The sequence below is a fragment of the Solea senegalensis genome, linkage group LG14, assembly GCF_019176455.1.
Source record: "Solea senegalensis isolate Sse05_10M linkage group LG14, IFAPA_SoseM_1, whole genome shotgun sequence".
Lineage (NCBI taxonomy): Eukaryota > Metazoa > Chordata > Actinopteri > Pleuronectiformes > Soleidae > Solea > Solea senegalensis.
In genome coordinates this window covers 8,291,094-8,317,325 of record NC_058034.1, presented here as the reverse complement: position 1 = coordinate 8,317,325, position 26,232 = coordinate 8,291,094, and the positions used below count along the sequence as shown (strand labels likewise).

At 39.7% G+C, this 26,232-nt stretch overlaps 1 protein-coding gene across 1 annotated transcript; it reads left to right on the top strand.

Moving 5' to 3' along the window:
• The first annotated feature begins 223 nt into the window (after positions 1–223).
• Positions 224–26,231, top strand: cers1 (ceramide synthase 1). Its single transcript, XM_044044898.1, has 7 exons — positions 224–1,360; positions 15,285–15,444; positions 17,310–17,490; positions 18,485–18,646; positions 19,308–19,455; positions 20,376–20,548; positions 22,566–26,231. The coding sequence occupies exons 1-7, from the start codon at positions 1,121–1,123 to the stop codon at positions 22,606–22,608; spliced, it is 1,107 nt and encodes a 368-aa protein (XP_043900833.1). The 5' UTR covers positions 224–1,120; the 3' UTR covers positions 22,609–26,231.
• The last annotated feature ends 1 nt before the right edge of the window (position 26,232 follows it).

Below are 26,232 nucleotides of genomic sequence, written 5' to 3'. Positions count from 1 at the left end.
TTAATGTAAATTAAATGAAATCAACTTTTTAAAATTGTATTATTGACTCAATACTTCTTGAGTCAATAATAAGTCAGAAAGTAAGTCAGAAATAATGTTCCCCTCATTACTTCTGATTCAGCTGAGAGTTAAAAAGATAGCGGTCCTCATGACGCCACGCCCCCCACGGCTTTCCCCCCTAACTGGCCCATAAACGTGCGCTCGTCACCAGTTGATTCCCGTCGAACGCACAGCGCGGTGAGTCAAACTGACGCTGCCTCGGACACGTTGGAGCGCAGCTGCGGCGGCAACGGACGACAGAGGAGGAGACGTATGACTACACTCTTCTCCTTCATCTCGTTCCTTTTTTTTACCAGATACTCTCGTGAATTAACCTGCCCGACGGTCTCGCCCACAAAGCGGCACAGAATCGTTATATTCGGCGAGTAACGGACCTGTATGAGGCCGTACGCGACCGCAGCGGCACAATAACTGCATGTGCTGGCTGCTGCGCTCGGCGCTGCGACACAGAAGACCGGAGACCTCCAGCTGAAACCGTCTGTGTGTGTTTTTGTGCGCCATCACGTTTTGGGGTTCATTTATTCATTTAGCGAGCTTCCTAGCGGCCAGTGCTGGTCAATACACGATTGTATGCTTTTTATTGAACTTAGCTAGGTGGCTAACGAGCACGCGCCGCCGCCGCTGATGAGCTCGCGTGCGTAGCGGAATGATGAGGAGAAATCTTCAACATACAGGCGGAGAGACACACACTACTGGCTCAGATTAACGGTCAAGTCCCCATTTATTAATTGGTTTGTGTGATTATTGGAGCCCCGCAGCCGTTGAGTATGAGGTCAGACCCGGTGGGCCCAGCTACCATTCATAAAATGATCCTTAACGCTATGGATGGGCCCATCTCTTAATGTGGAAAACAAAGAATTAGGCTGCCGAACAGTGTAAGCTGGTTATATAAGCTTAGTTATCTAGCGTTTTAGGCGCGCGAGCAGCCTGTGTGTCGGATTAGAGGCACAGGCAAGACTGAACTCCTCCCTGGACGCGCACTCACCCTCAATTGGATTATTTTTTATTCATTTTTTTAACCACGGCTTCAGCGCGCTTGTTGTTCCCGTGACTCACCACAATGAGCGGTTACACCGGCCCCGCAGAAGTGGAGCCCATGCCGGGATACTTGGACCTCATCACCAGAGCCTCGTCGGTCATGCTGGGCGCATGGAGAGACTGTGGCCGCTGCGGTCTGGAGCTCTCCAAACGGACTCTGCTGGATAACGCGTACATTACTTGGACCGAAATCGCCCTGTTCATCTTTTGCGCCTTTCTGTGCACGCAGGTCAGGCGGGCACTGACAGAAAGTCTGTTTCAGGTAAGTGATACAGAATAACAATTATAGCCATGGGGGCGACATGTGACCCTCCCCTGTCACGGTTATCCTGACCAAAATGATTGCCATTCACGATAATATTAAGATATCTGTAAAAATGTTAGTGTAGATTTTTTTTAGGGTTGTTAAGGTTAACCAATGGGGCCGTTTGTCTATATTAAACCGTTATATGTGCACATATTTTGATTTTAGCAGGTGAACTAATGTTACAGAAAACATTAACATTACCCAAGTGTTGCAAATGTGTTGAAATGTTACAAACATGTTACTAATTACTTATGGTGTAATCACTTATGGTTACAGACAACATTTTAAAACATTGTAATTCACAATGTTGTGATAATTGTAAAAAGAAAGAAGCGTCTTAAATGCAAACTACTCTACTTTTGCTACTTTTTGTAAAAGCTTATTCAGATACAGAGGAAAGAGATGGACTATTGTTACTAGTTTCAAGTCACTCACCAGAAATAATGACTTTACCCATTCACTAATGTCCCGATGAAAAGTCACCTAATCAACTTATTGTTAGTGCTTTTTTTTATCATGAATCAATATAAGATCATAGATACTTTGTCTTATCCCTAGTCATAACACATAACCAATCCCCTGGTATCTCATGAGTAATTTATTTACATCCTTAATTAATGGATCTAGAAGTTCATTTCTCTAATTAGAGCCTCTGCTCAGCAGGAGGTGCCTCTGAGGATGCATCTCACAGGAGTTGTCACTGAAGGCACATAATGCTTTTTTTGCTTGCACAGCTGTTTGAATGTGAGGCAACGGTTCCAAGAAATCTGAAATAATGCTAGATTCAGGTGGAGGTTTAATATATAGTGAATCAAATAATCAAATCACAATGAAGAGATCGTCTTCATTGACACTACTTCAACATAGCTATAATGTCAGAAAACATTAACCCAACCCAACCCTCACTCAACTCAAACAGCTCCTGCACACAGAAGTTCACATGCATAGCTTGTCATTTGGGTATAGTGAGTCATTCAAGATGGTGGCAGTTTTTGTACGATAAGGAAGTGTGCACATGTAAACCCCAGTCAGCTCTCACAAAATAAGAGGTAGTGTGAAATAAGACTCTGTGTGTTAGTGTTAGTTTATGTCTGTGTGTGTGTCACTGAATACAATCCCTCTGTTTAATATTCTTTCATATTTCTGCCCTTTTAAAGAATTTCAGATATCAAAGCATTTGCATTTTTGGTGGCGCCTTTAGGTATGGTCAATTCAGTAATTGTATTATTGAAAAATATGCAAATGCCCTCTCCTCTCTCTTTGTGCTTCTTACACAATCTATCATTCTGTTAATTGCATAACTGTCCAACGGTTTGCTTCACAGGCTTCCAACTTGGCAGTTGACTTACTAAGGACACCTGTGTGCAGTACCGACTTAGACATTATTTGGGTAGGAAATGCCAGAGAACGGGTATGGGTACTGCACTGGTATAAATGAAAATATGAAGAAGAAAAAAAGTTTATAAAAGCGATATAGTATTGCTGAGTAAGATATTTCAAAGCTAGATCCCCCAACCCAAGTTTATGGTAATAAATATTTTCATCATATGCATGCAACTTTGATATGCAACTTTTCTTCCTCTGATGGAATCACAGATGATAATTATACCATTATCTTATTTGTTTATGCTTTACTAATTTGAGCTTTTGCATTTAAAATAATTTGCTAGCTTTATTTTTGGAAATAAGACCAAGAGACTGTGAGACATTAGACACATGCTGCTACCATAAAGTAAGAAAAAAGCTTTACTTAGTCACTTAAGGACCAGGAGAGTGCACTTGTGAGACTGCAGTGCCCCTAAAAGCAGCATTACTACTTTGTTTTTAACAGTAACAAGCTTCTCAGAGGGCAGATGTTCAGGCTGTACTCTGACAGATTGGCTCTTTGCCCAGGTCTCTGATATTGGCTTAACCCATCCAACTCCTGAGTACCTCCACCCTCTTGGTGCAGACAGGGAAGGGCCCTCTATAGTGTGGATGTGGCCTCCAGCTTATTACTCTGCCATTATTGTGGGTGGGGGTGTGTGGTTTCCCGCACTAAATTGCTACAACATTGATGGTGGCATTCCATTGCTCATTGCCCTGTGTGTAAATAGCAGATGTGGCCTGGGAATGCAAAGAATGAGGCCTGTTCCCCCTCCTCACATTATGTTTGTATGTGTGTGACTCATTGACTCGTTAAGTTTTTCAACTTGAAGTGGTTGTTTATTGGAGACTTATTTGAGGTCATCATATATCTCTGACATGATTCCACAATAGACAATTTCCCCATTTTTTAAAGTTGGGAATATTCGATAAACCACAATGCATTTAATATCATGTCTGTAATGATTTAAATGGTTTTTACTAGGGATGCACCGATATGACTATTTCCACCGATACCGATATCCGATATTAATATTGCTGCTATGGCCGATAACCGATATCTACCGATATCGATATATGTTTTAAAAAAAAGTTTCTGAGATGATAAAAGTTTGTACAGAATGAAAATCACGCAAGCTGAATTTTTGAATGTCTTCCTTTATTTTCAAAACATGTTTTACCTCCAAATAACAAGGTCACATAAGACACAAGTAACCAACTACAAGTAAAGGTTTTTAGAAACCTTTACCACTTGTAGCAAGTGTGTAACTAAATTAAATTACAGTTTAACTCCCTCAACTCACTAAACTCCTGTGAGAAAGTTTGGATCATAAATTACAATCATGAACATAAATAAAAATAATACCCTGCCAAAGTTACTGTAAACTAGATAAGGGCGTCTATACTGGGTATGTAAATAAAGTCAACAACCCTTCCTTCCGGCAACAACAACCGCGCCACTTCCCTTCACAATAAAACTACACAACAAATATGAGAAACAATACCTGACAAGCTCTACTAAGAGCTGCCATAATAAAAAAAACATGTTAAAATACTTTATCAAACTTGCCAGTATTCATGGCAACCAGATATTTATTCAATTGCAAAACATCGGAAAAGTAGCGCCGACTTGGCAGGTTGTTGCGGGGTGCAATATGCGCTATCAACCGTCGGAACCCTCGGCTGGTCGTCAAGAGCAATCATTTCCATTACCTTGATCGTTATTGCCCTGGCCACTGTCTTCCTTTGGTCGAGTCCCAGCTGCGCTGCTTTCTTTTTGTCTGCTGCCTAATGTTACTAGCGTTAGCTTCCTGCCGTTGTTTGTGTACTTCAGGGTGACGGTTTTTCAAATGACATAATCAAATTTGTGGTATTGAATGACTTGACGCGGAACGCTCCGCGCATTACCTCGACTTTGCAAGTGTTGCATTATGCTTTTTGCGTATCTTCTATTGACACCCTGAAAAATAGCCCACACCGCTGACATTCTCTCTCCTCAACACACACACACATCTTGTGCTGCGCTTGCGCCACTGACGCTGTCATATGCCCAAACAAATGCCGCATGGCCTCCCCTTCCCGACACACATACACAAACAGCAATTAGACGGGTATAAACATCGGTTGTTAAAATCGGCGCAGTTTTACTCATTGAACCGATGCCGATATGTTAAAAAATGACGAACATCAGCCGATAACAATATTAATGCCAATATATCGTGCATCCCTAGTTTTTACATTGTTGAGAAAACTATTTGTTTTTGGCTGTTTTAGGATTTGTTGTCAAGTGAAATCATAGAACATCAAATAACTGCAGACAATCTTAAGTACACATACTTAACTAGGTCGAGACCTCATGAGACCTCTGATATTAAATGTCAGCTTACACACCAATGGAGAAATGAATGTTGGTTCCATTTAACTGAATGTTTGTTCCACTGACATGCTATTTAAAGACTTCAAACATTGGTGCACTAAAGCAATTATTCATTCATAAAGCTTTCAGTTAAAGAGATGGGTATCTGTCAGTCAGGTCATGGTAAAGATTTTATACTTTTTTTTTGTTGAGGTTGCAGGCGTAATTTAGAATCTATCTGCAAGGAGAGCTGATAGATAAAAACAGTTTCCTGTTTTGTTACTTACAGGACCTCCAGTCAAACGTTGAAAAGATGTTGAACCACTTATAACGTGGCTTACTCTGGTGAGCATTTTTTTCCACTGTACAGATCATGTTCGTGGAAGCAGTCCTTGTAATACTGGTGTGCCTGGTGAAAGCCAGTGGCCAGACAGAGGCATTTATTTTTGGGTTGTCCTTCTGTCCATCTCTTTCATTCTTGTGAACACAATGTCTTAAGAGCATGTCTAAGAAGTTTCTTCATATTTGGTACAAACATTCAGTTGGAAGTAAGGGTGAACTGATTTGACACTAACCAAGTCTGTGTGAGACGTTCGACTTGTCGATGGTCAGAGGACTAGGTAATGAGGTCATGCTTGCAAAACTGGAGGTTTGCTAAATTACTAGTAGTTTTGAATTGGTCTGGTCTGTATGTTTCAGCTTTTTCGGTATGCACCCAAAGTACAATTTTGTGCACCATTTCTATACGTGACTCACTGCCATGTTGCCAGGAAAATCTTCTGAAAAATAAATGGCACCAGTGCTGTTTTCAAGCTTTAAGAGTTGACTGCAAATCCACGGCGATTGAGCTGTATATCACACAGAGCAGGACAGACTAAAAATATCTGCTCCTTACAATACCTTGGGAGCTTTGCAGAAGTATAGCAAGAGCTGGAGTGGACATTATCCTGTGTATTCTATCTTTCTGATGAGCTTTTTCTTCATACTTCAATTCTTAAACACCACAGTAAAAGTTGACTATCGGGAAGTTGTGAATCTTGATGCCAACTTCAGCATGGAGATTCCCGACAACCTCAAATGAAGTGATCACTCTACAGAATCTGCGGGTTCCCATCACACAAATTGTGTTTAATAGCATTGATCCACCTCTGTTAACACGTATACACATATATTAATTCTGGTCTTAGTTGGACTAACAGTGATTTTGTTTGTGTCTTTCTTATTTCATGTAAAAGTACTGAGTAAACATGCTGTAAACTGGTGATGTGTACCGTAAAGTAGAATGTTGTAGTTCTTTTAATGGCACCAGAAATCAGACGTTCCATAGTGCCACTGCCAATGCAGACGATGCAGACCTGCTCATGCTTTAACAGAGGTGACATTCACCCTGTTGTGAGTTGATGTACCATCCAAATAGTCCTGCAGACATTATTTGAAGGTTGAAATCCTACATTGTTTGGCTTTAACGCCCCTCTTTATAAACATGCTTTATCAAAGTATTTGTATTTGATTCTGATATTTATTGTATGTTTGTCTTCACTAATGCCTACTGTAACAGTGTAGGATGAGCGCATGGGTGATTTCAGTAAAGGAAGTAGAGAGAATAAAAGGAGTGTTGAAAAAGAATAGAGTTAAAATGATCTCGCTAAAAAGGTGGAAAAATAGATGGTTTAATCAGAGAGGATGAATGAAAAAGGGAGAGAGGGAGCCAGAGGAAGGAAGGAAGAAAGAAAGGAAGGAACTGCAAAGTGAAGTGAACTGAGGGGTTGTGTGTCTTGGCTGATGCCTGCTGAATCAGCATGCAGCAGGCAATCATTGACAAAACGCACACACACACCATAAGCATATAAGGACACATTTTCTTTCTTGCATATTCATACAGCTGCAAATGCAAGGCATCTGTCCACTAGGGCTGCACAACGTTAAGAAAACATGTGCTATGCAATAATATCATGGAATATTGTTAGTGCGATATGACTTGCAATAAATCAACAAATACCTGTCTCTTTCTGTGCTGGGTTTGCTGCCATCAAAGACCAAGACCAAGAGTAGAGCAGCCAGTGCAGACATTGATGGCATGGTTTTATTGAAGACATTTTCTGCTACCCTAAACAAAAACATCCGTAACTCTCTTGATTATTGGTTTTCTAACGGCAACTCTCAAACTAATTCTCTGTATATAATATTGGGCAGCCATACTGGCTACCGCCCAACTATTCTTTGCATCACACTACAGACAAGCAAAACAGGCAGTGGTCATATCCTGCCAGCATCAGCAGATATGTATGACCACTGTAACTGTTCTCATAAACGCCACCCATATCCTTTCACACTCACAGACACACACACACACACACACACTCACTCTAATACACGGAAAGGAGAGCAGCAGCATCAGTGTGCTCGCTATCTCTAGTGCTTATCTCCCTGCAGAGAACTGCACAGTGCCTCATCCCCTGCTGTTGTTCTAAATGTGAACGCAGCCTGAGGTTTTGACAAGGTCCCCAACCACGGATCCTAGATCACCCTTCACTAAGTCCCCGCTCATTGTTGTGCACTACAGCCCAGAGAGAAACCTGATACTGGATTTGTGGTAAAGGGGAAGTGCTGTCCATTCAGCCAAAAGTGCCCACTCATCTGAAAATGCTTGTAATTTTGAATTGCAAAGCAGTAGTTCTAAAGTTAGGTTATTACTAGTATAGTCATATCCTCTCCTCAGTTCTCTAATTCATCATGTGGCATATTTTTGAGCAGCATATTCATTCTCTCCTGACATTTGATCTATGGCGCTATGAGCTTCAGCCTGTCAAACATTGTAAAGAAGTTGTACTTTAAGGTTCACAAAACTGTCAGCATCACTGATTCTGACACTGAGCCTTTGCTGCAATTGATCATAATTTGACACTAGTGTGATTGTTTCAATGTGTGTGTTTGTTTAGATTTATAATATGCCTAATGATGCAAGTGTATATGCATAATGTTTCTGACATTGTGTGTCTGTACAAAGTGGGCTGTATGATGCCTTTCTGCATTGTTACTGGTCTTTGTACACTTGGGGGATTGGCTGCCTGGAGGGTTCTTTCTGCTTATATAAAATGTGGCAGTGACATTGAAAATAATAAATAGATGAAAGATACAAAAATCAGTACATTTCCATGTACAGTTAAGTTGAGCTACAATTGTAGCTTGCTTTTACCATTTAAAATATTTACACAAACACTAGTTGGGAATTGGTTTATTGAATTAAGTGCGTTGAAGTTGAGGTGGCGATACGCCCCTTCTCACCTTGTTAGTATTAGCTGTTTTCCAGTTGGAACCAAGTCGAGCACCATTCTGTATACCACCCATTACCATGAAAATATTTAACCTTTTCCTTTAAAAAAAACCCCCACTATTGTCTTTATTGTATTAAGTACTGACTTCTGCAATTATTTCTGGATCAAAGTGGGGGGTGGGAACTGTGGAGCATGTGTAGAGCCCCTAGGCCAGTTTGAGTCATACAAATGCAATAATTAATACATTCTGAGAAATCTGATTTAGTACAATTTCACATGTACATGGATTTTAAAAGTCTGGTTTTAGTCAGCCTAACACAGTAATTCATGTTTTTAATGCCATGTGAAAGTGCTCAATTTCTTTCTCTTATGTTCTTCAGTACAAGAGCCTTCATGTGTGTATGTTGGTATATCTGATACACACACACACACACACACACACACACATATATATGTGCAGTACCTTAAAATATTTGTTACAGCCCTTAACCCTAACACAGAATTGACCGTAGAGGAGAGATGAGACACTGGATGAGACACCACTTCATAGTGGTGAATCATAGCTGGAGCAGCCACATACACTGTACATCCAGCTCCAAAACAGGGTCATGTATCAGCTCTGTTTGTGGACTGTGACAGTTCCTGCTGCTCAGCTGGAATGTGTCATTAGGCCTTGACTGCAACAGTGAGACGCTGTTGCCGGCCTCTCAATCTTTTTCCTCTTCCCCGCTCTCTCTGTCTCACTTGTTTTCCTCCAGATGGACACTGTGAACAGTCTTTAATAAGACAGCACTCTCACTGTTGTATTCTTACTTGACACTTTACACTGTCTCTGTTCTAACAAGGACACTGACTCCTTAACAGTATCAGAGAAAGCTGAAGCTTATTTTGTCTGCACAGCTCACATCATGCATCATGTTTCATGTGCTTGTAAGTGTTAAGGGGGGTGTGTGTGTGTATGTATGTGTTCTTGGTATGTGTTACCTTTTTAGGACTCTTTCTGGTATAATCACTGACCTTGTCAGGAGAGTTTGTCCTCATGGGAATCAAAACCTGGTCTTTATTGGGTAGACCTGGTTAAGTTAAGGGCTTAGGTTGAAATTGTGGTTAGATTATGGTTAGGGTTAGGCATTAATTGGTCATGGTTAGTTAAGGAATCATGCTGTGCTTAGGCTGTCTGAATGAATAGATCTGCATTCTGTGAAAAGTAAAACCACTGGTTTATATAGATTTATTCTGATTATTAAGTGACTAAAAGGTAATGTTTCCAGCTGACATGCACAGTTAAGTTTACCTACAATTTTAGCTTGCATTTACCTTTTAATTTAGCTACTTTCCTTGTTCCATTATACAAACATTAGTGGGGAATTGTTTATTTGAATTAAGTATGTCTGACTCCACTATGCTAGCTGGTCTTTGAAAGTACTCTGCAACACTGGTTTGAGGATGCTCTATCTTTTTCCTGAGGACAAAGCTATTAGTTATTATTTTTTTTTATTTTTCAAGCAAGTGTTTGTCTGTTTGAATATACTTTCTGTTTGTATTTGTCCTTATTTTACTCAATTTGAGTTTTTTACTGACATTGAGTTCCACAGTTTGACACAGGAAAGGGCCTGTGTATCATTATTTTTTTGAAAATAAAAACATGTTTTTATTTTCCCTGTGAAATAAGCAATGTGATTTTTTTTATTTATTTTTTTTTATTCATTTTTCATAAAACAATTGTGAGAAAATCATATTCTGAGCCCAGAATGGTAAATGGTATCGCATCGGGATTCCTTTTTGTGGAATTGTTATATCCCTACCGTCTTTTCTTTCGGATGAGAATGGTCCAAACGGGGCCATATAGTTACTTAGCCTGTTAAAAATACACATGCATGCATGCACAGATCAGTACTAATTCTCTGTGTGCTGCCAGTCGCATGCAAACTGCATTATAAATGACAACCATATGTCATATAGCTGTAACTATAGCAGACAGGGGCAGCTTCAGTGAATGTCTCAATGTCTTTATCTTTTATTCCGCTCTGTCTCTCCAGAAATGTGTAGTTTTGACACTGTATTGCTTTCATGAGGGATGTAGTGTACTGTACAACAAGGCAGAGTAAGTGGTTTTTAAATCAAATAAAGAACATACTGGCTTATTGGCAGCTATCTCTTGCTAGACTGTGCACACTAAATTTACAGTTTGTACTTCCAGATTTCTGCTGGTTCTACAGTACTACATTTTGTTCCAAAGAATTGTGGGGTTTTTTGCATTTCAGTGAACATTTAGTCTTAATCACGTGAAATTATTTTTCTGTGAGGTTATGTTCATTGACTTTGATACACAAAGGATGAATTTACATTACATTACATTCATTTAGCAGACACTTTTATCCAAAGCAACAATAAGTGCATTTTAATATTTGGGTACAAACAAGAGCTAGAAGTTAAGTGTGGTGTTACTTCCTCTTCTGGTGTCATCTAAAAGGTTAAACCAGGTGAATGCATGCTATCGTTCCCTAACACACACACACACACACTCTGTCCCCCTCTCTCTCTTTCTCTCTCTCTCTCTGTTTCTCTGCCTCAAACCCATTCCTTATTTGAATATATTCAAGGTTAAGTCATGGCTGTCTCCAATTTTCTATTCTGACTCTATTCATTTGGGTGTGCTACCATGGGTCATCAGTATCTCACTTGTGTGCATGTTTGTTTTGTCAAAGATGGCAGTGGCTGTCCTAATTGTGGTTTTAATCAAATCATGTTCAAATGTTCAGCTCTTCAGCCAACCTCTTTGTTCAACATCAGTGTTACATTGGCGTTACAAACTCACAAACTCACATCAACTTAGCCACTTCCTGTGAGTAAGCATGGTGTGTGTAAGGGAGCCATGATTCAAACATTATTCAACATTAGTCATTTAAAAGGAGGTTGGGAAAGGAAAGAAAATGAGCCTAGACTACTAGGGTAACATGGGGAGGAATTTTAAATGTCCCAGACCTGGTTATATTAAATATTTAATAATTGCTTTGTCCATTCAGAACAATGAGACTTGGGATAGATAGTATTGGGCTGCCACATTTGTGCTTGCTGTCCTGCTAGTACAGCCATGAAATATAGTCATCAATCAGCAATTAAAGTTCATAATCATTGTACTGTAGGGCTGTCAAATGACAGTAAATGCAGTGATAAAATGATGAGTGCTCGAAACATCCAATAGATTTAACTTCAGTAGTTGATCACTATGATAGACTTAAGGTTAACCACTAATAGTAAACTACTTCCACAGCATCTATGTGAACTGAAAATGACTGCGAGGATGAATATATCACTGACAAGAGCCTTATCCCAAAGACCGATGTCTTTCTGTTCTTAAGAACCAGGTGGAGGTTTATATATATATATATATATATCCATTCTGTTTAGAACGCAAAAATAGATATTAGTTATGAGAGAACAGAAACTGATACATTTCAAGTAAGAGATACAGAGATCAGGCTTAGACAGCTACTGTGTCTTTGATGAAGGATGAAGAATGATGGATCAGATGGACAGTGGGGCGGTGGAGGGTGTACTTGATAGCAGAGCGGAGGAAAAGGGAAAACATATATAAATATAAGATGCAGGCATGTTGGGACAGGTCACATGAGACCAGCTTATCACAACATTCACTCCATGGGAAATAGCAGCTAGGAAATGAGAGTTTGCATGTCTGGTAGGAGATGACAACAAAAAGTGAGAGTGAAACAATGAACCTGCAAGTCTTCCTGATTCAACTTGCACACAAGCTTCATATAAGGTGGACTTAAAAAATAAATCCAGCTACCTATTGAACTCAACTTGGAAAAATCGAATCTGAAATAAATATGCAAAGAAAGCATCTACTACTGAATTGGTTAAGTGGAACTACAGTGATCAGCGTGATGTCAAACCTCATTAGAGATCAAAGCTGCCCAGGACCACAAGAATGAGAGAGAATAAGTGAAAGAACTGGCCTTATTGAACAAATCCACACATGAGCCAGCATCCTGACTGCCCTAGTTAATGTTTCTATGTCACAGGCTTGTGGAGCCTCTCATCTCTTGTCACAAGGGCTTGGGTGGGGGGGAGTAAGTGGGAACTTTTTAGAGTGTGCAGACGAAAGATTAATGGGGAAAGAGAGGAAAGGCAGAAAGTGGAAAAGAGAGTTTTTAGCCACACTGTAGGGCTTTTTCATCCCTTCATGGTTGCCAAGGCAAGTACTTATTTTTCATCAAGCCTCTTTTGCTCTCAGACACTCTGCCGTTCTGATTTCATTGCTGTTTCTGTTCCATTTCCTTTTCTGCTTCTGTTTTAAAGCTGCTTTTAAGGAGGAGGAAAGTAGTGTGCAGTGAAAGCTGGTGATGCCTTGAGCTGGAGTTCAGTCAAAGTGTCTGTTTGTTAGTTGGGGTCATGGGTCCCAGCTGAGTGTCATTCGAGGATATCATTTATTTGAGGACCAGTGGATTTTCTCAGTGTTATTTTCCCACTATAACCCCACATTCTCTTTTCCTACCATAGAAAACTAAAAGGTTGATGGATGGAGTGGATCGATAAGAATATACAATCTGTATTTTGTCCCTGCATTTATATTTTGGTTGAAATCATAGACTTGCTCCATCCCAAAAATACAATCATTGCATCAAGTGAGGAAGAGGAAAAAGTCTCAAAATAACTTATCTGTAACATGAAGTTACAGATACAGTTTTTTTGTTTAACTAACTGATTTATCACAAATTATATATTTATATTATACATGCATGTGGAGTATCCCGGACATACATCTGGACAAGGACTGTGCATTCCATAGTTGGCTGGATTTACATCACATGGACCAAAGCAGACCTCTGTAGACTAGTGACCTAACTCACAGATACAGTAGAAGGTGGGGATAGTTATGATGATGTAGAAATAGGAACAAACAGTTGGTGGAAAATAGTGAGGTAAACAGAACCGATAGAATGTAAATATGGGAACATTATGAAGAGATGTAACAGCAGTGATACTGCAGTAATGGTGATTTACAAGTAAGATATGAGTTACAGAGCCTTGGCTGGTGTTCAGGCTCTGTGGTCGTGCATGAGTGTGCGTAGGCTTATGTTTTTGTGTGACAGGGAGTAGGGGGTATGTGTGATGTGCTGCAAGATTGGAGGGGGGTATGCTGTGTGCTGACAGCTGGCTTCTATAAATATATATCACAGGCAGGGGGAAGACATGAGTTTGGAGAGTAACAGAAGAAAGTGGAAATCTAGACAGCGTGAGAAGTAATGATGAAGGTGGAGGAGGATGGGTGGCCTCGGAAAGAAGGACTTAGAATAAAGTGACAGACTTTTAAAGAACGTGGTAAGTGTACTATACTCTCCGGACATTACTTCACATGGAGCGGAAGCTGCTACCATCTCAACCAATCAGCAGTCACCAGTGTGGTCATGTGTTCCCGTATCCCTGTGTGTCACTATTGAAGACCACAAGCTTCCTTCCTTGTTGTATGTTGACAAATGTGAACAAAATGAACAAGAGACAAAGAATAACATGAGGGCAAAAGGAGTAAATGTTTGTTCAGAAGCAACAGATCAAAAACAGAATAGAGCACTGTTTGTCTATGAGCAGCGTAAGTCAAAAAATAAACGATGGATTTAGATAAGGGTGTAAAAATGGAAGATATTTGGAGCAAATGTGTTAACCTTGTGGGGTAGGGGATTGAAGTGACACTGTGGGAAACTGAGCAGCCTTGGCAGAGGTTTGCTCTCTATGAGTGCTCGCTGTAGTTTGTCATTTAATCAGTCACTGAGCCTTGTCAGATCGTATCCTGTAGACGAGCTACTTGATAACGAAGTGAATGAGAAGGACTGTATCACTCACACGGGGAACTTTCACTTTCCTACCTCTAGTTATACTGTTTGATTGCTTTCCAATGTACTGTGTGTGTGTGTGTGTGTTCTTGCCTGAGTGGATTTTTGTTTTACGAGGCAGTGAGTTTAATTTGGTTTTCCTGTGGCTACAATTGTGGTTCTTACTTCACCTCTGATGTACATAACTTACCTATGTTCACTTTTCCCCCTGTTCGTCTTGTCTTTATGCCTTTGTGTGTTAATGCATATTTAAGACGTGGGGGAGACTGGGGAGGAAATGAGGAACATAGCCTCATAGTGAGTATGTGGGTGGGGTGATGTTATCAGGCTGCATCAGGACATCAGTAGCTTTCACTCTGACTTCCGCTGTTTCTGCTTGCATAGCAAACCATAAGCATACTCCTGGGAGACATTTGTCTGTCACATGTTTGTAATTACGCTAAGTGTTGATGGTGCATGTGGGCACATGTATCAGGAGTAGAAACACACAGGGAGAAGGAGGGATTGTAAAGTGAGATAAATACTTACATGTTTAAACAACATCCTGACCGTGTTAGTAGCACTGGCTGCTGGCCACCTTACACTTCCTGTCTCAGTATACATCCCTATAACATACAATTAAACAATCTGAAGTTTACATTGTGAGTATTTTCGTTTTCTTTTTAAGTGATTTGTCATGTGGTTTCAACTCCCATTTTGGCTCTTTATTTTTCTGTCGCCAATATTTGATTATAAAAATGTAAAAAATGTGTCTACAATTGTTGCAGTTAAAGCCAGCTGTATTTCCCTGTTAGATTTAAGAAAACTATTTACAATAAAATAGATAAAAAGACACTAACATGCACTGGATTTCCTTTAGTGAATTGCTTCCTTCACCACACATCAAATGCAGAACCTTATGTTGGATTTAAAATACTGTTTAAGAATGCCTTCTTAATGAACATGTTATCCGCTAACAGCTAAGTCATATGAGTGTCTCTTTATCTCACTGCCTGACCCTGGTTCCTGTCTCTACTCTGTCCCTGCAGCCTTTAGCACGGTGGTGCAGGCTGCTGCCCAAAGATGCTGCCAAGATGCCGGAGAGTGCATGGAAGCTTGGCTTCTACACCATGTCGTGGTCCTACAGCACCTATCTGCTCTTCTTCAGCTCCTACTCCTTTTTCCATGACCCACCCTCTGTCTTCTACAGTAAGCTCCACAACAACAACAAAACTTGCAAAGGGCAAATTTAAATAGAATATCTATTTTCTGAAGATGGCAAGTAAAATTTCAAAATTGCTGTATAGTAACCTTAGCCATATTTGGAACGGGTCCACTTTAAAAAATACATTAACCTTAGGAAATGTGTTTAATAGCATATGTTTCAGTTAACCTCAGAGGGCAGATAAGGAGTGGAAGTCATTTTAATCCAGCAGGCAGCAGTCTACAGAGGCTCTGTAGGGGTAAAGTGAATGTACAATTGGATGGTGTTTTATATAAGTGCACACAGGATGTAGAGCCCAGTGGTTTGTGCCTATTCTGAGCCTTGTTATTAAAGTTATTAAAGTGTAAGCTATGTTCTTTTTGTAATCACACAAGGGCACACATCATCTAGACACATTTCAAATTAAAAGTTATATCGTTCAGATGTGTATTATTGTGCCCGGAGCTTGGATTAGTCACAAATAGAAACCTTTAAGATGTTTTATTGATTGATGACTTTCAAAAGACCCAAGGTGACCTTACAAGGCAGAGGTAAACTACAATGTGCAATATACAATAGAGCAATATATCATTATAATATACAATAGAGGAATGAAATTGACTAATATGTTAGGACGCCTTCCCAAGCTTACTGCTCTAACTTGAGCTCTAGCTAAGGCTGGTTGACAATGTCAGGGTGATCATGAACTGCTGCATCACCTCTCATATCTGTCAGCCTGAACAGAAGCGGTGTAATGTGACTGGACTTGTGGAAAGAGAGCATGAGAAAGAAAAAAAAAATGTGGTAGAAGAAAAAGAGAGGAAAAAAAAAAGGATCCAGTTCCCATGCCTTCACTTGGCAGCTCTTCTGTTGTGATCCATCTAACAGCCCTCTTCTCAATGTTTAATGATAGAAGGTCCAATCAATAAACATTACACGCGGCCAGAGTGTAACCTCATCCCACTAGAGATCAACCTCTTCAAACATAGGAGGAGAGAGTTTCCGTTCAACATCTGATAGGTTTCAGAGAAATTAGTGAGCCTCACAGCCTCGACATTCATTTGCTTGACTATCCTCAGGTACTTGAGAAACCTTGTGTCATTCTCTCCAGGATCAACTGGATCATGAAAGTGCAGCTAAAGTTCATAGTGTGAGAAGAAACGACATAAAAAAAAGAGGAGGCAAAGAAGCAGAACCCGTTTTATAAAGCATTAACAGAGTAGATACCATGGCCAAAGACTAGAGAAGTGTCCACATTTAGTTTGATAATACTAACTTGCACCTTTCATATACATGCTAATGTAAAAAAAAAAAAGTGTTGTATAACCAGTTAATGCCTAACCCTTGCCTTAACCTATTTCAGATCTTAGCCCTAAACATAGTTCCTCAGAAACTAGGTGTTTGCCTTATTATGACCAGGTTTTGGTCCCCATGAGGACTACTTGTCCTGACAAGGACAGTATTTATGTCAGACAAGGAAACAAGTAGTGTGCACACACATACACACACTAACACACTGAATATATAAATACATAATATAATACAGGAAATTATAATAATAATTGCAATTAAAAATTAGATGGAAAGAAATCAAATTCAAGAAATAAAAAAAAATACATTTATTTGTGAAATAGGGTTTGATTGAAACAAAAGATAATTATGGAAAATACCCAAGAGTTAATCAAGTAAAATGTAAATAAATTAGTGAATGAATAAATAAATATTAAAAATTAAAAATAAAAAGGGAATTTTCTTTTAAAAAAACATCAACTTTCTGTTCTTTCTGTTGAAAGTGGATTTGAAAGATAAGATGTTTGGTATCAGTCATCAGTCCCTCGTCACTCCCCACATCTCCCTCTTGCTCCCACAGACTGGAAGAGTGGTATGTCAGTGCCTGCAGATATCGCCATTGCCTACCTGATCCAGGGAAGCTTCTATGGCCACTCCATCTATGCCACAATCTACATGGACGCATGGAGAAAAGACTCTGCCGTCATGGTGGTGCACCACATCATCACACTGGCACTCATCAGCTTCTCCTACGCCTTCAGGTGATTGTCTTATCGTGATTATCTGTGTCATCTTTAGCCTGTTAAGTCAATAAAGAGACGTTTTTATTTCAGACTCCAGGTACATTTGAATTTTATAATTCAGCTCTTAGAAACCCTGTGGGTTAACTGCACAATTATATATAAATCTTTAGCAATTACATGTGTCTGTACCATTACATATAAAGACTGTTTTAGCAAATCAATTTTATATCTGGGAAATTAAATTTCTAATGCTGGATATCTAATATGTGTTCATACCTTACTCTGTTTTTTTACTGTTCTTAGACTGCATTTATATTATATTAGGATCGAGGACATACTGTATGTCTTGCCATGTTTATATTTCTAATACTTATATCTATTTATTTTTAGTTTTTGATGATTTTATACCTTGTTTTTCTGTGTGTTATTTCTATACTTGATAGACTACTTTTATTCTGATTCTGATTAAGACTGAGCAAATGTAATTCAGCAGCTGCTGCATCGGATATGTAAGACTTTATTTCAAATTGTCCCATCACTGTCATGTTACTGCATCATGACAGAGCAGAGACACAGCCACACAAAGAAGCAAATATGAACTCAGTCTTATGAGCGAGGAATTACAGGAAAGCCTTTGTACTTCTTTAACATGCTTTCAGCATCTAGTAGCATGAAATACAGTTTCATGCATTACTGAACCCAAGAAAATTCTGTACAAAAGCACATTTATTTGGTTGATTGTCATTTATAACCCGCAGCACTGACTGTCTGTGAGGCTGTCAGCTTTGTGTCTGAGACAGGAACAACAGTTATCATGGTTCAGAGAAAACTGTGGTTGCAGAGCAGCAGAAAATAGACCGATTCTTACTCCCGAGGTCTGACAGACAGATTATTGTCACTTGCGCAATATCTTAAATACAGTTATGCATGTATTATACCGAGTTTGGTATTAGGAATAAGCCTGTATGTGCTGTTTATGCCCATATTGTACTGTATGTTCTCTGCTCCACAGATACCACAATGTAGGGATCCTGGTGTTGTTCCTCCATGACATCAATGACATCCAGCTGGAGTTCACTAAGCTCAACATCTACCTAAAGAACCGAGGTGGAGGCTATCACCTGCTTAACGACATTCTATCCAACTCAGGTTCTGTCAGCTTCAGCATCACTTGGTGAGACTCAACAAACAAACAAACAAACACACACACACATACTGTACACACACCAAAGGCCTTTGCACACCAGACACATATTTTCATGCAATTTAATCACATTGAAAATGTTTTGAAAAACATGAAAATGTTTTTCAAAACTGCACCCAGTCAATGTGAGCCCCCTTATCAGCAAAGGAAATTCACTTCTACTTTTATTTTTTTCTGACTATTCCAATTAGTAAATGTGCCCAGTTGAGACTGTTTATTAGCAAACAGGACCTTTCTTGAACTCTTCAAACTGTCTGATGGACGTCCTGAATTCTGTGCTGATGTAGTGAAGTGCTAAATGTTAAGCTTCTAAACCAATCAAGCTCTCCTCTCTTCTTCAGTGTTGGCTACATTCAGGTATTTATCACTGAGCACTTGGCTGCTCACTCTCTAACTGTGAACCAACTTTGTTCTGGTCTGGTCTAAGAATGAAGAAGGTGTGGTGAAATTCACCTCTTGAGTTATTTCGCAATATCATGCCAGTTATTCACGTCACTGTTGATGCACAAATTCTGATTAAACTTTAGTCATCCCCATGGCTTCATGATTGTTCTGCATGCCTCTTGTTCAGTCATGAACAGTCAGACGTGTATGATGATTGTGTCCCTGATCTTCTCTGTGTCTCTCTCAGGTTCTGGTTCCGTCTCTACTGGTTCCCTCTCAAAGTGCTGTATGCCACATGTGTGTCCAGCCTCCAGTCTGTGCCCAACATCCCCTTCTATTTCTTCTTCAATGCCCTTCTCTTGGCCCTGCTGCTCATGAACATTTACTGGTTTTTGGTGAGGAGACACACAGATACACCTACTGTATAAAGACACACACACATGAATTACAGCAGTGTTCACCAAACCTTACATTAAAATGACAAACTATCAAAACCCAGTTTGCAGTGTAAATTTTGACAAGTAAAAGGGCTGGAAAAAAGTGTGTGTAACTTCAATATTAATGAATGATCGGTACTTTTTATTTTTTGTCAAATGGGTTCACACAGTGCTGATTAAAGCCCCTTTTCCACTAGTGCTACTCTACTCACCTCATTTTGCGAGAGTCTTTGCTCCGGTCATGCAGGAAGTACTGAACAAATCTTTTTAATTAACTGATTCAGTGCACTGAAAACAACTGCTTTACAAGTCACTGGTTTGTGTGTGTCCCGTGTAAAACGAATATACGGTAGTTTCATGCAGCCGGAAAACCTATTAAACCGCCGCGCCGCGCGGTGCTGAGGTGAGGGGAGGGGAGGCAAGGCGAGCTGGGACCATGTAGTGGAAACACGGCATAAGTGTATCTCAGTATAACAGTGTTTTGTTTGTGCCGTGACACTGAGTGATGTGTTTTACATCATGACTGACAGAGGGAAAGTGGAAGCGTAACAGCTACACCGGTAAAGTGAGACGGTGGCAAAGTTTAGGTTACGGAATTATCCTCTGTTCTCTGAAACATGAGTTAGTGAGAGTTAGTAACGGAAACCGAACGTTGACTGTGAACGGTTGGAATATGGAGTTGTCCTTTCAGGAAGCTCTGCAGGCTCACCTGAGACGTGTGGTAAGTCTGGGCGGAAAGTGAGATTCCGACACAAGCAATATTTTGGTGACAGAAGTTACACACAAAGCATTTATGGCTACTGTTTGTTTGTTTTAAGGAAAACTGGTACAAAACATGACATTTTGCATATCTTGTGTCCCAACCCTCTCTTTTGCAGTTCATCGTTATTTTTGTAGTGAAGGTGCTAAAGGTTAAGGAGGTGAATGACGTCAGGGAGTACGAGGACGAGGAGGAGAGCAAAGCAACAAAAGGCCTGCACATGGAGCCTCAGTCAGCCAACAATGATGATGATGATGATGGTGATGCTGGACATCACAACTCCGCTCGGAGGTGAGCAGCAACGTCAGGCCATTTCCCTTTAAATGTTGACTTTATTTTTAGCAGCAGGCAGTTTGGCAGAAAACCAAAGCTGCTGTTATAAGATGCTATTTGTAGAATTTCTTCATCATTAAATTATTAGTTTTAAGGCAGGACATTAACCTCTGTGAGGAGCAGGAATGCTGCAGTGGGACAGGCTCTCGCACCAGTTTTAAAGGAATAGTTCTGTTATTTGAGCATGGTTTTATGTGCTACTGACACATACTGTCGATACGGATGCTTGCTTTCACTGAAAACTTACACACAGCACCAATTGAATTGTTCATTTCCTGCCGCCAAGTTCAAATATGTTACTTTGTGATTTTGCTACCTCAAACAACCACAAGTTTTAAAAAAACTGAAAACTATCACTTTAACTTGTACCAGGATACTGTTTATCACTAATGCCATGAGACAAAGCTTTTATTTAACAAACTGATAAAGGTACATTTTTTAGGATTGATAGATACAATTTAAAATTCTATACTTTGTGAGCTTAAGAACAAATAGCATTTTTACCACTTAAAATGTACTACTGACAAAAAATGGGTGCATATAGCAACAACTGTGGATTTCAATTCAAAGCTCGATAAGAGGAATACAGAAGAACATAATGAAGCACAGCTAATTTCTTGATTATTATTCTGTACATTTTCTAGCAGAGAAGCCACTGTATTGCGTAATGCAGTGGTGTGTAAATGAGCAACTCAGCACTTTTAAATAGTAAGCTTTAAATAAGAATGTGCTAACTTGAGTAAACCCAAAGCCTGACTGTCTGTGGCTTTATCGGAAGTTATGGATTCCTCTGTTTTTATCTGTGACGTTACCTTTAGCCTTGCGCCTGACTGACATGTGTCCCCCTATCATCCTCTGATGATGATCACAGCAGCCTTTGACCTCCGCAGCTCTGAAGTCACCGACGTGGTCCCTCCCTTTAGAGTCAGAGAACTCAGAGATGAAAAACCTGTGGTAGAATGGAAAGAGTGAGGGAAGGTGTAGACACAGGAGGAGCACAACTCTGCCCGAGGTTGTGTAATAAGTGGCCATCGTGGACAGATGGTACAGTATCAACAAAGAGGCGGACACCATATGGACGTGTGATTATGTGACACTGCTTATCTCGCTGGCCTTGAACACTGCTGATATTCCCTCTATCTGCTTAAACCACCTGAGGAGCTTACACTGATTCCTAAGACTCCTGTTCCTCCGTCTCTCTCATTTGGTCTATTTTTAAATTTAGAGAGGTAGTAACCGTGTTGAACTAAATGCCATGTAAATATAGGGACTTGAAGTATAATGTGTATTTTAATCCAGTGTTCGTATTTTAATGAAATGACACCACACCGAAGTATTTAAGTGGTTCAATTATTCATAGTGTTTCATTACACTTTTTTGTTTTTTTCTAAATCATTTTAGCTTTAAGGAACAAACAAAGTTAGTGTAAAAGATGTCAAAGCAGTGGGTCAGAGTCATGCATTAGACCTGAGAGGTTAAATCTGATGCACAATAAATGCATAATATTTTTTTTCTTTGCATGGACTTTGCATGTTCTCCCCGGCTTCTCCGGTTTCCTCCTACTGCCCAAAAACATACAATACGGGGATTAGGTAAATTGGACACTCTAAACTGACCTCACACTGTAGGTGAGAGTGTGAGAGTGAATGTTTGTTTGTCCCTGTGATGGACTCGCGATCTGTCCAGGGATGGATGGGCTCTTTTTACGCAGCAGCCATTTTGAAAGGTCACAATATGAAAATCACAGGTGTAAATAATCAAATTACTGACGGCTGAGTTCCAATCTTCTTACAGTGGCTGTGACAGGCAGACACATGCTGTATTTATCAGCTTGAGCAGCTGTTGTTAACAAGCTCAATCTGAAGGTTTTTCTTTGGGTACATTTCAGGCATTTTTTCACTTTGTCAGGTGGAAACAGATGCATTTCCTTTCCAACTCATCTCATTAACTCTCTCCTCTCTCTCTGTGTTTGCAGGAAGCACGTGCAAAACGGGGTCACCAAAGAGAAGCATCTATAATGGGCTCTCTGTCGCCACACCTAGCACTAGGCTACAACTACAAGCAAGACAAGGCGCCCTCCTGGGACAGCTCATGTTCCAGAGCAAAGCTCTGAAGGGAAGAGTGTCTAAAAAAACAGAAAAGGGGAAGGGGAAAAAAAAGTTAGGGCACGATGACTTTTTATTCTTTTTATTTGTTTCAGAACATTTATCACTGTTGTTTTGTTCTCAGTGTTGCGGTTTTTTTTGTTTGGTTTATTCAAATTAGAGCACTATGAATGTTACTTCAGGTGACTTTTTTGTCTTATTGTTCCTAACTATACATTCATATGAAAACAAACCAGCCGTAGTGAGAGTTAGGCTGTTATTGTATTAGGGAGTGTCATTATCAACGGTTAGCACACACATAACAGCACTGAAACACCCAGACTAGGCAAAAGGTTTAGGGCTTGCAGCGAGGTTTTTAAACTGTGAGACCTACACTAACCTTACATTACCCCCACAGATGGTACATACACTGATTCTGTCAGGGTGAGACTGGTTTTCCTCCCCCACCCTCTCTAAACTCTGTCTGCAGTGATGATGAGCTTGCCTGTTGCTGTTGCACCACATGTATTGATTTCCATATTATTGCACAAGTCAGTGGTGGCGTCAGCACAGCAGCTCTGGCCCCTCTGCCTCCATTAGTTTGATGGGAAAAAACACATTGTTGTGTGCAGGTGTGTGTGTGTGTGTGTGTGTGTGTGTGTGTGTGTGCGTGCGTGTGTGTGTGTGTGTGTGTGTGAGAGAGAGTATGGATGTAGCTGACTGTTAAACTCACAACATTTCACCTCTCTGGTTTTTCTTTTGTGATGATAATCGACAGACATGAGGAACATTCGCGTATCATTCCTGTACAGAAAAAAAGCTGTTCTTTTTCTTTCTTTTTATTATTATTTTTGTTTCATCTTTATCCAGTGTGTGTTGCGAAGCATCGGCCGCTGCACTGACATGAAGGCAAACAAGCGTCGTGCTGGTTTAATGACAGCAAAGAGTGAGAATTGATTGACTGAATTACATGTACGACCAACTTAGTGGTGGTGGCCGTTTCAAGTCTCACGGGTCATTTGGAAACAGTAGCCCAGAACTTGTTTTTAACATAAAAATAAATCAATAATAATAATAGTAAGTATAATAATAATGTATGCACTCATTATGGTATTCAGGAATGCATGTCATTGGAATGATTTTGGAAATGTGCTATGAAATTGTCTTACCATCAGATAATTGAAGAAAAAAGAAAAAGCATCCATGTAATCAAATGTTTTTTTTTTATATTTATATATAAATGTCTAAGACTTCTCCTAAATGTGAGCATCAGTGACCGAGGAACACACAAACACACACAAACCAGTAGTCATTCATAAATGCAACTTTTTGACATCTTTTTCACAACTCAGCTGTGAACACTTTACATCCAGTTAAACTTGTCAATTAAAGAACAGGAACAAACAGATAACATTACATTTGATTTCACGGCGACCTTGACCTGTATCAGATCGATACTGACACTGAACATCATATCAGCCTGAAAAAGTCAGTCGCACATGACGAGCAGTTTTTCTACTGCTTCACTGTGTGTGTGTGTGTGTGTGTGTGTTCTCACACTGCTGCGTCTGTAGACATTAAAGGGATATTTCTATTCTTCCTACCTCTCGATCAAAGTTCCAGCTCTTGTTTGGATGAACAGCAGGCTTGTTCTGCTGGAGCAGAAGCCGCAGGAGAAGAAGCGTTGTCGTCTTTTACTCCCATTTGTTCGTCTTCCACAATCCTCACCTCAGCTCTTTGAGGTGCTGAAAATACTTTTCATACGTTTATTCATCTCTCTATTTTATTTCTTTAGTTCAGGTAATAGTTGTTGATTTGTTTTTGGAATTGCTGCTGTTTTTATTTGTGTATTTTCCTCCTCTGAGAGCACTGTTTGTATTCCAGTTGTTGTTGTTTTTCTGCTGTGTAGGAATCAGACATTTCCTGGGACCAGGAAGAGCCACGTGTGCATCTACATGACAAATGCTGATTTAGTCTGAGAACATCTGTTCCTTTGAATCTGAACGCTGGTTCACGCTCATTCTGCTGTAGTCGTCATCATCATGACACACATCTGTACTGTAGAGTCACTGCATGGTGTTATGGCAGGAGGTGACCTCACTGGTCACTGCTCAACTCATACACACCATTGTTTTTAATGGTTGTATGATAACTGGTGACTAAAATGAGATTTTTCCCACTTAACAGACTTACAGCTCACATGACCCCCAGGTCATTAAGTGCTGTGCTGATGTGAACAGTCTGAAGGTTGGATTTGGAATACTATCAACATCTGTGGATTCTATATATACAGTTTCTGGGCGAATTCATGTTTTATTTTTATTCCATTTTATTGGATCACAGAACACTGATTATTTGTTGTGTTGTTACATTAACCATCAATGATTTCTGAAAATCATTACAAAAACAAAATCTTATTTTTGAAAATGTTTCACCTGTAGACTGACACTGGCTTATTTCCCTACACAGTCGTCTACAAGGTGACAGATTTGTGCTATTACAATGAAAATGTGGGTAACAGTTATCATTTCAAAAAAAAAAAGAAAAAAATGGTAATAGTATGGCAATCATTTTGAAATAGGAATTAAAAATACAATAGAACCATCTTATTTTTCTAGTAGGATGAAGTTCAACATGGCATACTGTAATAGTGTCTCCTTATTCCCAGACTGAAAAAACCTCAAGATGGTATAACTATATTAATGTGTATTACAAAATGATTACCATGTTGTTGCTGTACTGTAATGTAAAATGTTGCCCATAAACACATTTACTTTAAATCACAAATATTGTTCACCCCCTAACTACTGTCCACAACTGATGAAATGATCCAAAATTGTAATTATTTAGAGAACGTCATGTTGTTTCAGTGGCAGATGAGTTATGAGTTATGAATATTTGATATGACATTGGCTCACACATCAGGTCATGTTTGTGGGTTGTTTTGTGTTAGGTTTTGCCTGTGAAGCTCTGATTTGAATCAGTGATTGTACAGTGATTTAGACGAGACATCAGCGGCACAGAACACATCAGGGAGTGGAGATGAAAGTTCAGCAGCACTGACAGAAAGACCTCGTCGCTTTTGTCTGTACTAACTCATTCATGTCATCACGACACAAAGTTTCTCCATGATCCTTTTGATTTGTGCCAAATCACCCCAACCAACGATTAGCAGTGTTTGTGGAGGCTGGTGACAGAAAGTGGAAAGACGGAACCCAGTGGGCATAGAAGTCTTGCAACTGCACTATAATTTATTAGTATTGTTTTTAATGTTTATTAGTAGTTTAAAATAGAGAAGGGAAGGGGGAATTTGGGATTTTTTTAAATGACTTTCTGGGGTAATAATTAATCAAATCTATTTGAATGATACCACTTTTGTTGCACTGTGTATACAACTGTAAACTTTACCAAATGCCTCATTTGTCCCCCGCCCCAACTGTTTTACAATTTGACAGCTTAATGAAGACTTGCTCTTTTGTAGTAGTTTCAATACCATTCAGACAATGTTATAGTTTAACCCCCCCCACCCGTCAAATAAAACATGTCATGAAACGAAAC